At 38.3% G+C, this 17,132-nt stretch overlaps 1 protein-coding gene across 1 annotated transcript in view; it reads right to left on the bottom strand.

Annotated features, from left to right (window-relative positions):
- Window positions 1-6,885: 6,885 nt before the first annotated feature.
- Window positions 6,886-17,132, bottom strand: part of JAM2 (junctional adhesion molecule 2) — a 63,390-nt gene continuing 53,143 nt past the window's right edge. The window contains exons 7-10 of the mRNA XM_032353147.1: window positions 14,336-14,443; window positions 12,524-12,539; window positions 9,414-9,456; window positions 6,886-7,596 (exon numbers count right to left, since the gene is read on the bottom strand). Coding sequence (XP_032209038.1) covers window positions 7,564-7,596; window positions 9,414-9,456; window positions 12,524-12,539; window positions 14,336-14,443 — 200 coding nt within the window. The 3' untranslated portion in view covers window positions 6,886-7,563. The remainder of the gene's footprint in view (window positions 7,597-9,413; window positions 9,457-12,523; window positions 12,540-14,335; window positions 14,444-17,132) is intronic.

Genomic DNA, 17,132 nt, shown 5'->3' with positions numbered 1-17,132 from the left:
TGGTTACTGGAGATAGCTCTTAAGGAGATTATTTTTCTTAAGAAGGAAACTGCTGTGTCTTTTCATATCTGACAAACTGACTTCTGTCAATAAGTATGGGTGTTAATAAACCTTTACAGATTTTTTTTTTAATGAAGTCCTAAAACAGCTTTCTTAATGCATTTTAGCTCACTTCAAAAGAGGAATAGATTCTTAACTATGATGTGCCATTCTAGCTGAAATCAAACCCACTTAGAAATACCTTTCCCAAAAGACTTCTGTAACCATATCCTAATAATACAGCTGTGATTATAGGAGTAAGATGTGCAGAGTTTAGAATTGGGAAGGGTAAAGCAGTAGGAAGAAACGGCCCAGTTTCTTCAAATGATGGTAAGCAGTGACTGTTCCCTAGAACTACTTTTATTTAAGTAGTTGTAGACATTGAAATAGTGTTTGGTTATGGTATTATTTAAAAGTAATTGAGGAAGTCTAGTTGCTCAGGTTCTTTCTCTAACCTCCCCTGAAGCAACTCCCATCCACCTGTGGCAGGCGGGCTGCCTTGGGGTCCACAGTGCAATTGCTGGTCTAGAGAAGGGCCTGACCCTTGTCAGCACAACCTTCCCCTCCCTTCTTATTCCCTTATTTCCCCCACTCAGTTTAGTTCAATTGGACCTTTCATAATTTCACATCTACTGTCTCATAACACTTTTAAAAAATCTGTCTTGCAACTATTTGGAGTTTGCTGGAACATCCCAGTCTTCATTCATTCTGTAAACAATAAGGATTGTATTTATGACTGATAACAAGAACACTGTATTAAGTACCTCATGCCCTACATCTCTGGGCATTTATTACTAACTTTTGACCAGGGAAGTGATCTTTTTTTCAGCTGGATGTTAAAGCCCTCATCTTCTTCAGAGCCCCTTCCTCTTTCTGATGAGGCTGCCCCAACTGTGCACCTCTAGCCTTTCTCTGCCTTTCCAGTCTGCCAGTGCACTTTTTATCCTGAACTTAACACCTTAGATGTTTGTTAAAAACGATCTCAACCTACTACGTTTCCATATTGAAAATGGTTTTTTCTCCTATGCCTGGTGTTCCAGGTTGAACTGCATTTCCCTAAAATTCATTTGTGGAAATCCTAACCCCCAGAACTTTACAATGTGGTTGTATTTGGGGACAGGACTTTTAACAGGGAATAAGTTAAAATTGGGTCTTTAGGGTGGGCCTGAATCCAGTCTGGCCAGTATCCTTATAAGAGGAGGAAATGGAGTTGAAAGTTGAGAGCTCGAAAGGGTCATAACGTCTGTTACATTCAATAATAATAACCAAAGAGGGCTTCTGTTTCAGGTGATTTTTATTTAAATCATTTAGTGTAGGATTTTTGGTTTTGGCGATTACTAGTTCTCCTTTGCTGCCCTTGCTGTCGCAGGCCTATAAATGTTGGGTGCTGTGTGTATAAGTTCTTGGGGGGGGGTGCTCTGTGTGCTGGGAGGTCTTCCCATTGCACAGATTACCCTAAGTGGGAGGTCTACTCCAACTGCTCCTTCTCTTCCAGACTCCTCTCTGTTCCCATCCCGGTCCAACTTGTTTCAGATGTCCTGCCCCAGTAAGACACTGGCAGGAGGCCCAAGGCCTGCTACTTTCAATGATGCCCAGATGACCATGGGAAATTCATCTGTCTTTGCCCCAAGAAATCATGGGGAAATAGGTGCTTCACCATTCCCCTTTCTATCTTCATGTCTTTTTCCAACTCTTTCTCCCTGCTCAAATAGCTATTTCCTTCTTGGCAACTGCCTTCAGTTTTTCTAAGCGATTCTCTTTAAAATTCCCCGTACTTGGGGATGAGTTGGCTAATAGAATGCACAACTTGGACAAATTCATTTTGTCTCACAGTTTGGACAATTCAGTCTCTCTCAGTTCCTCCCCACCCTCAATCTGTCCATTCGAGCTTGTGTCGCAGGGTAAAAGGGAGAGGACTGGGGTAATGATTTCAGGGTAGCACCATTATCTTCATGAACATCCAAGGGGGTATCTGTACTTAAATGGTTTATGGTTTAGGAGGTACTTATCTTCAGCCTTGGGGCAACAGAAGATGGCCTAATCAACATTCTGTTAACATAAATGTATCCTGTCTTTATGTATAATGCTTTTTCTCATGTTCTTTGCTATACGTTATCCTAAAATATAAGAAAAACAATTTTCTTGACATATAGTAACTTTAATATAATTTTTGTTAGTTAAATATTTGGAAAGAAATTGAGTTTGAGAATTGAAAGTCACCTGGCAAGGTCAGAAATCCAACCACGTATCTTAGGAAGCTTCAGTTTTTACACCATCTTTAGGAAGCACTTGTAAGTAACACATTCAGTGTTAAAAACAGGATGAAGTGGACCTTTAAATCAATCCGCCCTCAGTCTTAGAGAACTTAAACAGGTCCTTTGTTGATACAACTATTCACTTATTTTGAGAGCATTTTGTTAGTAGAAAGCATAAAGATGTTTTATACTTTAGTATGTCTTAGTACTTTTTTTTTTAAAACTTGGGCAAATAAAAATACGGCTTATTTTTAAAAATCATAAACAAGAGTAATTAGAAAGTGTTAAATGAAATTCAACTGAGGAAGTCTTATGAATCAGGGAGCTGTCAGTCTAACACATAGGAAGGTGCCTTGAAGAGCTACACAAAATGGCTTTTATAGGCAGAAAGGGATGGGACAGGGAAGTTACAAGCAGAGTGGATTGGCTGTGGCAAGGTCACCTTCCTTTAGGGGACTGAAAGGGTCTATGGGGCAGATCACCTCACTAGTTTGACCAGGCAATTCCAGGTTGATGTTATAGATTCCACTCCCAGGAGAGGTTGAAACTAAGTTCGGTATTAAAGTTTTGGTTTGACAATTTGGACTTAGTACAAATGTCTCCATTCTAGAGTATGTTGTCTCTTTTTTAACAGAATTGACAGTTTACCTTGAATTTCCTGACCAGGTATTACTACTAAAAGTGTCCGAAACCCTTATAGAACAAAGTACGGAAAATTAAGGATGGAAAACCAGAAATAAGAAACATAGGATGGAAAAACAAATTTTAAACTTGAAAGATGGAAAAATACCTTAAGATCTTTTCAAGAACTGTGTGGAAATGGATGCCTAATAACAAAGGAGTGGGAAAAGAGGGAAATAATTAATGTCCAGCTTTAATTCATGGAGTAATAATTTGTGTCACTTTGCATAATAAATGAACTGGATGATAATAACATTGCAGAATACAATACTTTATTAATCTAAATCTGTGGAGAAATTTTATCAATTTTTTAGTTGTCCTTTCACAAGTGCTCTTTGTTTTTAAAAATTCATTCAGCATTTATTAGATACCAACCCCACATCAGATACTGTTTAATACATGTACAAGTGTATTATGAAATAAAAACCAACAATTGCCGTTAAAAAAAAAATCAACCAAGTGCTATGGAGACTCAGAGAAGAAAGAAACTTCTTCCAGCAGGGAATGAGGGAAAGCCTCACAGAGAAGATGAAATTTGAGCTGTCCCTTAAAGAGTAAATAGCATTTACCTATTCTGTTGATGGGGAGAATCAGCATTCCAGGGGGAAAACATTGCATGTGTGAAATAAAATGACCCTAGTTCAGTTTGATGGGTGCAGAAGGCAACCAAAGTAGAACAGTGGAACATTTGGCTAGATAGGTAGGTTGTGAGAGTATGACAAAACATGTACGTAAGGGTGAGGGGGGAAGCCTTGAACCCCTGGGTTAGGAATTTAGCCCTTGGAAATAAGCTCCGTAAAGGAAAAGAGTGGGAGATTTTTAGCAAGGGGAAGGGAGAAAAGAGAGAAGTGGACTGACATTGCTTAAGAGTGTAATCTGGTAGTCGTTGAGATAGAAGTCCGACTAAGGGAGAGAGTATTTGGGGGAGGAAGGTCGTAGAAGACAAAACTTGAAAGCAAAAAAAAAGATAAAACTTGAGATGGGAACAAAGGCCTGAGGTGAAAAGGTTGAAAGCAGTGACAATCCGGAATGAGCCAGTGCAGGGTGGCGTGGATGGGTAAGGGGAGGCGGAGGATGGGCAGACGTAGAGATAGGAAGGGTAGGACTGCTGGCAGTTAAATGTCATCCTGATTAGCTTCAAGATTAAACAACAACAACAACAATAAAACAAGATTAGAGATTTGGGCATCTGGGGTGAGGGAAGAGTGGATGAGGACGGAAGGGCCCACCACAGCACTGAGACTGGGTTGTGGGGACAGGGAAGACCGAACAATGTTGCAAGCTGCGAGCCTAGGGAGGGGTCAACTTGCCAGAGGTTACTAAGAGTGAAGGGAAGGTGTGGCACAAGAGGGAAGCTTCAGAATTTGAAGGGAATGTTTGTTGGGGGTAAGAAATAAACCACCTTGCGTGAAACCTCCAGCAGCAGATGGACCTATAAACCATGGTCTTGTAAACCATGAGTCCTCACTTCTGTGAACTTGGTGGACTGACTCTGAGTCTCAGATTCCTTGTCTGCCAATGATGACATGACCAACTTTGTTTTTTAAAAAAAATATTTATTTATTTAGGAGAGGGGCAGAGGGAGAGAGAGAATCTCAAGCAGTCTCCATGGGGCTCCACCTCATGACCCTGAGATCACAACCTGAACTGAAATCAAGAGTCAGACCCTTAACTGACCGAGCCACCCAGGTGCCTCATGATAGGTAATACCATTGAGTGAATGAGATTGTATACAGGGGATGGAGGTGAGGACTGACCTCCATCCACCCCCGCCTGACATATATAAAATGTTCTATAGTTTTGACTTTTTATTTGCAGAGCATTTTTGTCAGCATTTGAGAGGTTGGCAGGCAGCCAGATAAAAGATGATGAGGTTCTAATCTTGAGCAGCTAAAGAACTCGCCCTGTAGCCACAGATGGTGAGAGGGTGTAGTTTCCCGGGTTTTACTGAACAATAGGTGGATGACTCTTGCCCTGCTCCGGTTAAATGGACCTAAGAAGTTGAACAAGTTCAGCTATTTTTACTAATGTAGATTTTCATCAAACAAAGCCACTCGTGTGTTGAGGGAAAGTCTTTGCAAAGTTGTACTAAAAAACAATAAATTGTTCCAGATTTAGTAAGGTTAAACCTAAAACTAAAAATAAACCTAGTTATAGGAGCAACAATGATAATTAAAACAAAGCAAAACTTTCTATTAGAGATTTCAGAGCCCTGGTCCTTATACAATTTTACTGCAGGAAAATAAAATGCTCTATGAAATGGGGTTTTACCAATTGTTAATATTCAAGTCCCTCAAAAGCAAATGGAAGCACAAGTCCAGACACAAGTCGATATACTTTCAATAAATGGAGAATGAGTGCTCTATAGTATATCCTTTGTGTGGGAGAAAGCATTCTCCACACAATGACATCTACTTAGCTACATATAATATGGCAAAATAATGTATAATATATATTTGGCTCAAAGAAAGTATTGTATGTTAATACTTTGTAAGATGAATCCTCTAGCCAAATGACTCAGAAGCTTTCATCTGTTAGTAAAGCTAAGGCACTATGTATTTTCCTCCACAACATGGATTTGTGTTATTTAAGTGGAAGAAATTAATCTTATGTGATGGTAGGTATGCCTGGGGAGCCATCTTTTTTTTTTTTTTTTTTTAAAGTAGGCTTCAAGCCCAGTGTGGAACCCAATGTGGGGCTTGAATTTATAACCCTGAGATCAAGAAGATCTGAGCTGAGATCAAGAATTAGACACTTAACCAACTGAGCCACCCAGACGCCCCCTGAAGGGCCACCTTGGAGACTCACATATACCCTTGACACTTGGCAATGCAAGAAGAAAGCATTCCTCATACCAAAGCAAATCAAAGCATGGGCAACATTTAGCTTAATTTCTGCAAATGTTTATAGACAGGAATTTTTCTCATGCTTCACCACTAGGAGTTGGGGAACCACATATAAGGAGCCAAATCCTGTCTGCGCCTGCCATTTTTATAAATAAAGTTTTATTGGAACACAAACATGCTATTTGTTTATTATTGTCTCTGGCCGCTTTTGTGCTACAAAGGCAGAGTTGAGTAACTGTAACAGGCCAGTATGGTTTAAAATATTTACTGTCTGGCCCTTTATATAGAAAATGTTGGAAAGAGTCTGGTGAGAAGCACCCAGTGCCACAGACACGTGTGGGGCAAGGTATGGTCTGACAACAGGCATCTTCCAGTGGCCTGGTGTGGTGTCCAGGTACATGCTAATGCTTAAACCATTTGTCCAGATAATCCTGGGATTTGCTTTGTCTAATGGGAAAAAAGAATAGATTCCTTTAAAAGCAGCTTAACCATGTTCAAAGTTGACAAAGTTCATGACAAAGTTTCATCCAGATTTTCCCAGAATGAGAAATGCCCTACCCATATTTTATTACCCATATTTTGTATGAATTGAATAATCATCATAAGTTATAGAAGATTATGCTTTTTTGACACATTCTGATTGTTCTTACTGTTAGTTGGACACCTTACAATTAATCAGATGATGAGACTGAGTTTTCACTTTGGCCACCGTTTCTCCTGTGTCTTTCAGTGTATCAAGGAGGGCAACAAGTGTGGGGAGCCCAGTGAGCTCTTTTGTTTCGCTTGTCAGATAACCCCTTCTCTTTACATCCCCGGCTCTGCAATAAGCAGGATTGGCTAGCAAGGGACTCGGCTCAGCTCAGAATTTCACTGCGTGGTTTTCAGAGAAAATCATATGAAAATCAGTATGAAGTCACCATCACGCAGAGAAAGGTGTTTGTAAGGTTACGCTGTAGGTGCAGTGCCGAGTTCTGAGGTCAAGGCCGCCGATCCTCTTCAAAATAGTCTTAGAAGAAGGAAAGACCAACAAACAACTCAAGTGAAATAACACACTTGGGTTTGTGTTTGACTCTCAAAATTATGTTTAATGAAGAAATCAATGACACACACTGGGGGAGTGGGCTCTGGTCATTAGGTATTTTTTTTTTTCATGTTGGTTTTGGTTCCCACAAATAAAAGTAAACACAAAGCACAAATCCTTGGAAATAAAACCCAGTACTCCTACCTCCCTCCTGTGAATAGATTAGTGATAAATGAGCAGCGGAATAAGGATTGTATTAAGGGAGAAAAGAGGATTCTGGTAGAAATGAGACCAGGGGTTCCTTTTGTGTCTGTCAGTATTTTCTTAACCTTCTAAATCAGACTGCTGCACAGAAGGTGAGCACAGTATATATTTTCATGCTCTGTGGATTAATTTCACAATCAGTATCATATATTTTAGTAAGTTCCTCTAGAAGTTAGGACATTTAACATTTCATAAACCCCAGAATATTACAGAGTTTTGTGATTCTTTTAATTTAGTCCAGACGCGAGAAGTCAGACTGGATTTTATTTAGGTGCTGACAGAACTATTTGTTTAAAATAACAATTTCAAGTAATTTAACGATCATAAAAATTATCGTGAAATATCAACTTCATCTCCTCATGTACCTCTTTGCAAATGTAAGACAAAGCAGAGTTTTACAATCTTTTAATAACGTGTAACAACTGTGGTTTTGGCGTATCTCAGAGGTGGACTTCTTTTAAATTATAAAGGATTTTGTATGCTTGAAATCCTAAGAAAAGGGAAAAAATAAGTTTAAGTACAATGTATTAATTCATAATTAAAGAAATATATAAATTTTATCAGTATAAGGTTACATGCACTATGAGACTCTCATAGGTACAAACCAGCATAGAGTGAACTAAATCTGTTTTATGGGGAATTAAAGAAATACTAGGAAATAAGTTCTTTGAGACTTTGCCTAAAGAGTAAAGAAGTCAGAATGGGGTAATCTTATCTGCTTGGGGTATGTTCCTGACATCTAGAGGGTAGAGGCCGGGGTGCTGCTAAGCATCCTATCATGCATGGTACAGTGCCCCCCACCCCAAGAATATGTAAAATTGTAAGAACTCATTATAAAGAAATTACAATATAAGAATGATGAGAAATTGTCAATAATGCCAAGACTGAGAAATCGTGCTTTATGGCAAAACCAGAATGGGGGGCTCAACCTCTCAGTGGAATGAGGGCAACCAGGAAGAAGACAATGACAAAAAAAAAAAAAAGGTTTTTCCTCTTCTGACAGGCACAAAGTGTCTCTTACTGTTTGGAAGGATAAGATTACTTTATTCCACATTTAAGGAGTGTTTTCTATAAATTCTAGGAACAAATGATGGAGTTACGTATTGCTTATCTGCTAATGAAAGAATAATATGATTGTGGCGCGGTAAAGTACAAAATAAAGTGACTTCTGTGAGAGATTCTGGAGTAGACAATTTAAAAAAATCAAATTTTGACAGAAAAAAATATATGGAATAATAAGTGGATTGTAAATTAGTGTCACTTAAAATCACTCAAGTGTTTAAAATACTAGTATCCACAAACCATAAGAGGCTCTTAATCTCACAAAACAAACTGAGGGTTGCCCAGGGGGAGGAGGGTCGGGAGAGGGGGGTGGGTTATGGACATTGGGGAAGGTATGTGCTATGGTAACTGCTGTGAAGTGTGTAAACCTGGCGATTCACAAACCTGTACCCCTGGGACTAATAATACATTATGTGTTAATAAATTTTTTTTAAAGAAAAATACTGGTTTCCACTGCATACCCCTAGCTTTAAGTGTGAATTCAGAGAACCAGTGTTCCATTTCTCAAGAGAGGGGTTAGACCTCTAAAAACACTGGAAACCTTCCCCGCTTACCTCCCATATTCCTGAAAAAAAAAAAAAATCCAGACGGTTGAATATCCATCCAAAGAGCTACAAAATCTGAGCAACGATGTTATTTACTGCTTCACTATAGTGTTCACAGAAGCACAAGTACACAAGGGTCCAACTTATGTTGCTTAAAACACCTGAATTAGATAATTATTGTATCCCTTCAGGGATTTCTGAAATATTCCTTTCGGCAATAGCAGAGGATATTCCATATTCCTAAATTTTCCGGGTTGTCTGAATAACGAAAGGAGAGTCTTACACAGATCTAGGGGAAGGCATCTGCTTGGGTAAGCTGACAAGAATCGAGGTACCTGTATCCAGCCCCACCACTGGGACCTGTGAGAACTTGGGCCTTAATTTTCTCATCTGTGAAATGGAGCTGATAATATCAGACCGAATGATGCTGAGGAGGCTACTGATAGCAAACATGAGAAAAAGGATGAACGGTATGGCAAAGCCCCTCTGATCTACAAATGTGGGGTAACTTCATCCTACCATTCCAGACAGAGAATGGAAGCTAACATTCACTCAGCTCCTTCTAAAGACCAGTCATAGACCCGAGAAGACAAAAGTATAGTAAAAGTGACAGTCCATCACTTCTTATAATTATTTTATTTCCCTGCCCTATTTTCTAAACACATCTGATCTATAAATAATATGTTTTTAAAATACTCACATTTTCACTCATTGTGGTGGCTTTAGATGCAGAACTACTCTTCCTGTTTGTGGAATATAACAGACAATATTTAAAAATGCCAGCATTCTTAACTGAATTTCTTATGTTTATAGGCAATATTCACAGAGAAAACCATATAACAAAGTATCAGCCTGTGAAGCCCTATGTATCTTTGTAGCCTAAGACTAAAGATTTCTCTGGAATGTGCAGAGACTTACTCACTTTTAACTTAGCAACTTTTTAACATTTAGCACTTTGAAATCTTGAACATTATAATCAAAATTTATCCTCCCCCTCTCCCCGCCCCATATGGAAAGAAAGTTTTACAAGGTAACTAGGGTTCTAGTTATCTAGTCATCTGTTATAGGCTGAACTCCCTTCCTCAAAAATTCATGCTGAAATTCCAACAACCAATACCTCAAAATGTGACCATATTTGGAGACAGGGTCTTTACAAAGGTAATTAAAATAAAATGTGGTCATTAGGGTAGACCCCATCCCAAATGACCGCTGGGCTTATAGGAAGAGTAAATGTGGAGACAAACACAGGCAAAAGGAAGACAATATGAAGACAGAAGACCATGTACAAGCCAAGGAGAGAGAGAGGCTTGGTACAGCACTTCCCTCACCGCCCTCAGAAGGAACCAATCCTTCTTGGTTGTCACCTTGATCTGGACTTGTAGCCTCCAGAAGCATAAGAAAAGGAATTTCTGTTTAAGCTGCTTATCTGTGGCACTTTGTGACAGCGGTCCTAGCAAATTAATATAACATCCAATTCATTACCCAACAAATTTTAAGGGTCATGGATTTGACAAATGTCAGGAGATGTGTCTTGGAGTAAAGATACTGCCTCCCAGATTCCTCCCTGGGTTGTTAAGAGACATTGTGATAGAAAAGAAGAATAAACTTCACAGTAGCAATGCCGACCTTTCTCCTTATGTAAGATGATTGATTCTCTCTTCTGCTCAAAACCCTCTAATTACTTTCCAGCTACCTCAATGAAAGTGGCAGTCCTCACAATTGCCTGTGGTGGGTTGTGGGAGGCTATAACATCAGGCGACCCTGTTCTCTGAAATCTCCCCCTTCTCGACTGCTAGTCCTGATAACTTGGAACTCATCCTGGACTCGTATTGGGATAGGATTAGACTGAGCAATCAGGGTTGAGCAGGAAGTGTGGAAACAGGAGATCAATGGCAGCTGAATCTTCAAAAAGACTTGAAGATTATGACATCTCTAGAGCCATGGCAGCTGAGAGTAGATGCGAATGCCCATTGCCCCGCGTTGGGTCTGCCATTTCCATGTACACCCAAAGGATGGTCACAAATCAAGCGCACATAAACTTTGTCATCTCAGGGTGCCTGGGTGGCTTAGTGGGTTAAGCGTCTGCCTTCAGCTCAGGACATGATCCCAGGGTCCTGGGATTGGGCCCGCGCGTCGGGCTCCCTACTCAGCGGGGACTCTGCTTCTCCCTCTGCCTCTGCTCTTCTACCTGCTTGTGCTTGCTCTCTTCTCTCTCTCTCTCTTATATAAATAAATGAAAAATATTTTTTAAAAAACCTTTGTCATCTCATACACCAATGATTTTTAAATTGCTGAACCTAGTTATTTCCACAAACTCCAGGTTTATATATTCTGTTATTTACTAATTATCTCTACTAGGAAGCCTGATTGGCATCTCAAATATTAAAATTCCCAAACATTCCAGACCTTCCCACCTAACGCCCCCAAACCTGCTCCTCCTGAAATCTTGCACATTGCGGTAAATTGGTAACATCATTCTTCTCATAGGCATGGAACTATCTTTGATTTTTCTCTTTTTCTTTCACATCGACATCCAACCAATCAGTAAATTGTTCAAATATATCCAGAATCCTATTGCTTCACATAACCAGCCACCATTTTCTTTTGGCTGGATAATTACTCAGTAATTTCCTAACTTCCTCCACTCTTCGCTACATTATAGTTGGTTCTTTATATTTTTTAAGATTTTATTTATTTATTTGACAGAGAGAGATCACAAGTAGGCAGAGAGGCAGGCGGAGACAGAGGAGGAAGCAGGCTCCCTGCCGAGCAGAAAGCCCGATGCGGGACTCGATCCCACGACCCTGAGATCTTGACTGGAACCGAAGGCAGAGGATTTAACCCACTGAGCCACCCAGGTGCCCCCCTTATAGTTGATACTTAACAGAGCTGTGAATGTGAGCTTCTAAAAATTAAGTAACAGGATACTACTTGCTGGCTCAAAGCCTTCTAGTGACTTCCCATCTGACTCAGAATTAAGGTCAGACTCCTCACAAGTGCCCTGAAGGGGCTCCGTGTCATCTGGCCTCCACTACGTTTGCACACTCATCCCTTCCCTCTCCTGTCCTCACTCAGTGTCAGCCACACCAGTCCGCTCCATGTGCCTCAGATACTGCAGGTGGGCCTGGACTCTAGACCTTTCCATCTATACTTTCTCCTCTGCTTGAACGCTCTTCTCATGGGTATCTGCATAATTGGCTCTTTCTGCTCCTTTAGGACCTTCTCAAACACCACTTCATCAGTGAATGAACCACTTAACCACTGTAAAGGACCATCTCCTCTCCTACCCCATGTACTCTCTATTCCCTTATCCACTTTAGCTGACTCCGGAACACTTATCACAGTCTGACATGCTGTAGAGTTTACATGTGTGTTTACTTTCCACCCTTCTCTATGTAAGCTCCATGAGGCAGGCAGTGGTGTAGCCTGTTTTGTTCACTGCTGTGTGGCCCCTCCTTAGGACAGAGCTGGGCACCAAAAAAGTAACCAATTCAATGTGAAAATAGCTGTTTAATAAATTTTTATTTGAAAAATTTAAAGTTATCAAAATACAGAAAATATATATTTTTAAAGAGAATTATAGAAATGCCTACAGAGTTGAATTAGTGACTACATGTCTTCTCTAGCTAATTAAACAGCATTGACAGGTAGGCATGAGGTGGGATATATTTCTTGATGAATTTGAGTCACTTCCCTTAGGATAAAACCTTCACAAATAACCCAACTTTCCATGTTTGACTTAAAATAGATGATTAGCCGAAAATTAGCTGGTATGGGCAGAAAGGCATGCATTTAAGAAAGTATACTTACTGGAATGATGTCTCTTCTATAAAAGAATAAGGATATATCATTAATGCAAGAGTAATATGGTATGATACATATTCATAGAAAAGCAAGTTTAGGCTTAATTTCTTTTTCTCAATCTTGATTCTCTCTTGGTGACATCTGTACTTTCTAAATCAAGGGTTGGCAAACTTTTTTCTGTCAAGGGCCACAAGTCAAGGGCCACAAGGCAAATCTTTAGGTTTTGTGGGCCAAGAGGTAGAATTGAAGTATTAAGTAGGCACTTACATAATAAGAGAGACCAAGTTTCCAAAAATTTTTATTATTAAAATTCAAAATACAATAATAATAATCAAAGTCTTTTGTATAGGTCTATTAATTGGAAAAATAGAATTCTTTCGTTGACAAGTATAACATTTCTGCTAACTGGGATTCAAAGTTAGTATTCCTTCTTATCAAATAGATTGTAAATATTCATTTGTAAAAACCATTCTTAGCTTGTGAGCCACAGAAAACCAGGTGGCAGGCTGGATTTGGTCCACCAGCTATAGCCTGCCAACTCCTGTCTGAAATCAAGATTTCAGATAGATTTTCGGATAGATTTTCTATCAGCTGAGAATGGGAGTAATATTCTTCACTAATGAATTCCTAACACCCAAGTCAAATCTTTGATTAATTCAGCATTTTAAGAAAAATGTATTTACCAAGTTTCCAATAAAGATATACTTTATTTTGCAACTGTGGATAAAGATGACAAGAATTTTGTCTGAATCATCTTATCTGTCTGTACTTTCACCGGTGACCAGCAGGGGGCCTCAGATGGATTCCATTCATAAAATTACATTTACACTAGACTAAGATTGGAGCACCAAGGAAAGGAGCTATTAATTCACAAAGCAGCTATTCTTAATTACACGGAATATGCTTGAAACAATGCCATGGAAACATTTTATAACACTGAATATCTATTTATAGGTTAATTTTTATGTTAATATGTTTTTTAAACCTAAGTTCTAAAATTAATGTTCACTATAAAACAGTGGGTCTAAAACTTGCTTATGCTATAAATTAATTTACTATTCTTTAAAAAAATCCTGCTTTGTACACTCTTTCCAACAGACTTGATGGAGTTCTGCAGCTTTTGAGCTCTCAGAAAATTTAAAAAATCCCCTAATTTTAAATAAAGATGGGGAGTAAAGAAATACTTTAAAAGAATAATACATTATTTTCAAATCTCATTCATATTAAACTCATTTTATCATAAAATGGGTGTTTGGAGTTATAAGAGGTCTAAACCTAAGAATTAAAAACTTTGTCCAGAAGCAACTGTAATACTACAGGTTTCTAGTTTTTATTGAACAAGGCTATATATATAGTTATTCTAAGTTGACATTCAACATTCTGGTATTCAACACTGATAAAATATTTCACTGATTTATTTCAATGAAGCTTCTTATGATAAAATTGGAAATCCATTTACATCTTGAGATACATAATTCCTAACTTAAGGGGCTCTTAAATACATGTCAATATACTATAAATATCCATGTGCGTTGACTATCTGTCAGTATCACCCCATTAGGCCACCCCACGGTGCCTCTCACATAGTCTATGGTGTTTCCTGAACGTTGTGATGAGGAAGCTCTGCCTTTTCTCCCTCTGTTTGCCAAGGTCCTTCATAACTCACCTACCTGTCACCTGGGACATTTTCTGCTGCAGAAAAACCAAGGAAAAATACCCACTAGAATTTGTTAGAACCAATTGAGAGAAACAAGGTCTTGTAAGAAAACTCTATATCCACAGGAAGTTATCTAGCAAAGAAGGGTGAGATTCACTTACTTGAAAAGTAGCCTTTCCTCTGAGCATAGCACACGCCAAGGCCACAAACTGAAATCACTAAGGCCACGACTACTACAGCTGCTATGATGCCACTTACGTTGAGATCATCTGGAATGCAAAACAAGCCATGCATAAATTCAGGTCAAATATACGGACAGATGCAGTTATTAAATTGAGAAAATTCAAGTAAGCTCCCCATTGGTCGCTATACTATTAACATGGGTGGTTCCATGCTGCTAAGCCTGTTCCGTTGATTCCCTTCCAGGACAAGGTTCAAAACTGACTGAAAATGTTAACAGAAACAAGTTTTGCAAGAATCTTAAATTGAAAGAAGTTCCATGATTCAGAAATAACATGTATGGTATTCTCTTGCATTCATTTGGGGAAATAGCACTTCAACAGATTAAATACCAGATTGGAAGTGATCTTCAAGGTTCAGTAAGGTCAAGTATTAAACCACCACACAACCCCAATTCTACTCAGAATTCTTCTACACCATCATCTGGGTCAATTTTATCAATAATGGGAAACTCATTCAGCCCCCAAGAAAGCCATGTGACCATTCTATAAAATAAGAGCTGGAAACATGTTTCTTGAATTTAACTGGGTTTGTATGGGTACATATAGACACATACACACCCACAACATATATGCCATTAAATTATCATCCCATTAAGTTTAAAATGAACTACACTCCCCAAGACTTTTTCCTGTTGTTATTAAGTGATCTTTCCTCTAACCTAATACAGCTAGATTTTTTGGACCCAAGTTTGAAATCACTACTATGTTACTAACCTGTGAGGTTCTTTTCAGATACTGATTCTGTTGTCCAAGGATTAGATTATGAACCTTCCAAGATTAATATTTATGCAATTGGGAACAACATCAAAAACACCCCCATTCAGATCGCTAATAAAATGATGACTATGACTTTGTTAGGCAAAGAACTATGGAAAGGCTATTACACACCTCCCTTCATATAATGGAATTTATTATACCCTCTGGGTATGGGCTCCAACTGTGTGAATACATCTAAATATTTAACCTGGGTCACATTTCTCCAGCTTGTCCATCAGGATTTCATGAGCCACACCTTCCCATCATTTGGATACTTCCTATATATTGATTAATATATAAATTACCTACACTTGTTAAAGGAACAATTCCTCAAAGGGTTCTTGTTTTTAAAAGCAAGTATTAATTAATATGTGATTAAATAATTTGGAGAAAATATAGGTAGCATTTTCTCAACAGTAATTGTAGATATTTAAAAGCACTGCACATTTTGGGAAAGATTTTTTTAAGAAATATTATTTAAGTGAGTATCCTTATCATAAAACTTTTTGGTCTCAAAATTTTTTTCTAATGTCAAGGGTTATTAATTTTCTCATATATCTGAATTATTAACTGATTTTTTAAGAAAAAAAACTGAATACATTTTTTGGAAGGCTGAGCAATTTGACTGGAGTACAAAACATTAATTATTGCTTGGTGTAAAGTCAGTTCATTTTTAGGGGCACCTGCCTGGCTCAATCAGTAGAGCATGTGACACTTGATCTCAAGGTTAGAAGTTCAGGCCCCACATTGGGTACAGATTTTACTATAAAATAAAATCTTAAAAAGCAAACAAACAAACAAACAAAAAACTCAGTTCATTTTGCTTGAGCATTGAGAGGTCAGTAAGACCCAGCTATTTATTTACTAAAAAAGTAGCAGACAGAGAAAAACATTCCACAATATTAATAATTTAAGGAAAAATGAAATCAATAAGGAAAAAATATACAATAATTATAATAAGGCAAAATTAAGTTAATAACTACAGAACCAAACTGTACCTACTATTTTCTTTGTAGCTGTCAACGAATGTGACGTCTGCAAAGGTTTTAATCTCAGGGCTATTATCAGACATATATCCGTTCTATAGTTTGTCAATGAACTTGACATCTATGAAGGATTCAACCTAAAGGCAGATTCTAACAACAACAACAACAAAAACCTGTCTTATCCTGTAAGTTATGGTATAAATTTTACTTTACTTCTCTCAGTGAAATGGAAGAAGACTTGTAAGTTAGAGATGAGTTAGTAACAACATGTACAAAAATATTTTGTTTTTTCTTTGAAAAAAAAAAAAGTCACTATAAAAGGAAGGCATCATCATTCTAACCAAAACAAAAGGAACCAAACTGTTAAGATGCTAAGTGTGAGCAGAGTCTCCTGGGAGTTCTACAGGGGGCAGCTTGGACATAATCATCAGATCCATGATTTACTTTCTTTTTATACTTCAAAAAGAGCTTCCTTAGAATAGATTCTGGTTTGGTCGTAAGTTATTAGTGATAACTCATGAAGGAAACTTGACATACGATTTCACAAATTTTTATGTATCAAAAGATATTCAATTTCAACCCAAGGTCATGAAACATCTAGAATCAATGGATGAGCATTAAATGAACAAATTTTAACTTCTAAGCTGATTTATACCAAAAAAGAGTAGATATGTGAAAATCATGGTCAAATTAAACTGGTAAGACTAGTGCAATGTGGGGCACCTGGGTGGCTCAGTGGGTTAAAGCCTCTGCCTTTGGCTCAGGTCATAATCTCAGGGTCCTTGGATTGAGCCCCGCAATGGGCTCTCTGCTCAGCAGGAAGCCTGCTTCCCTTCCTTTCTCTCTCTGCCTGCCTCTCTGCCTACTTGTGATCTCTGTCAAATAAATAAAATCTTTAAAAAAAAAAAAAACTAGTGCAATGCAAACTATTAAATTTCAGCTGTTTCACATTTTAAATAAACATTCATGCTTGG

Source organism: Mustela erminea, chromosome 1 (assembly GCF_009829155.1).
Source record: "Mustela erminea isolate mMusErm1 chromosome 1, mMusErm1.Pri, whole genome shotgun sequence".
Taxonomy (NCBI): domain Eukaryota; kingdom Metazoa; phylum Chordata; class Mammalia; order Carnivora; family Mustelidae; genus Mustela; species Mustela erminea.
This window is presented reverse-complemented; position numbering and strand designations above follow the sequence as displayed.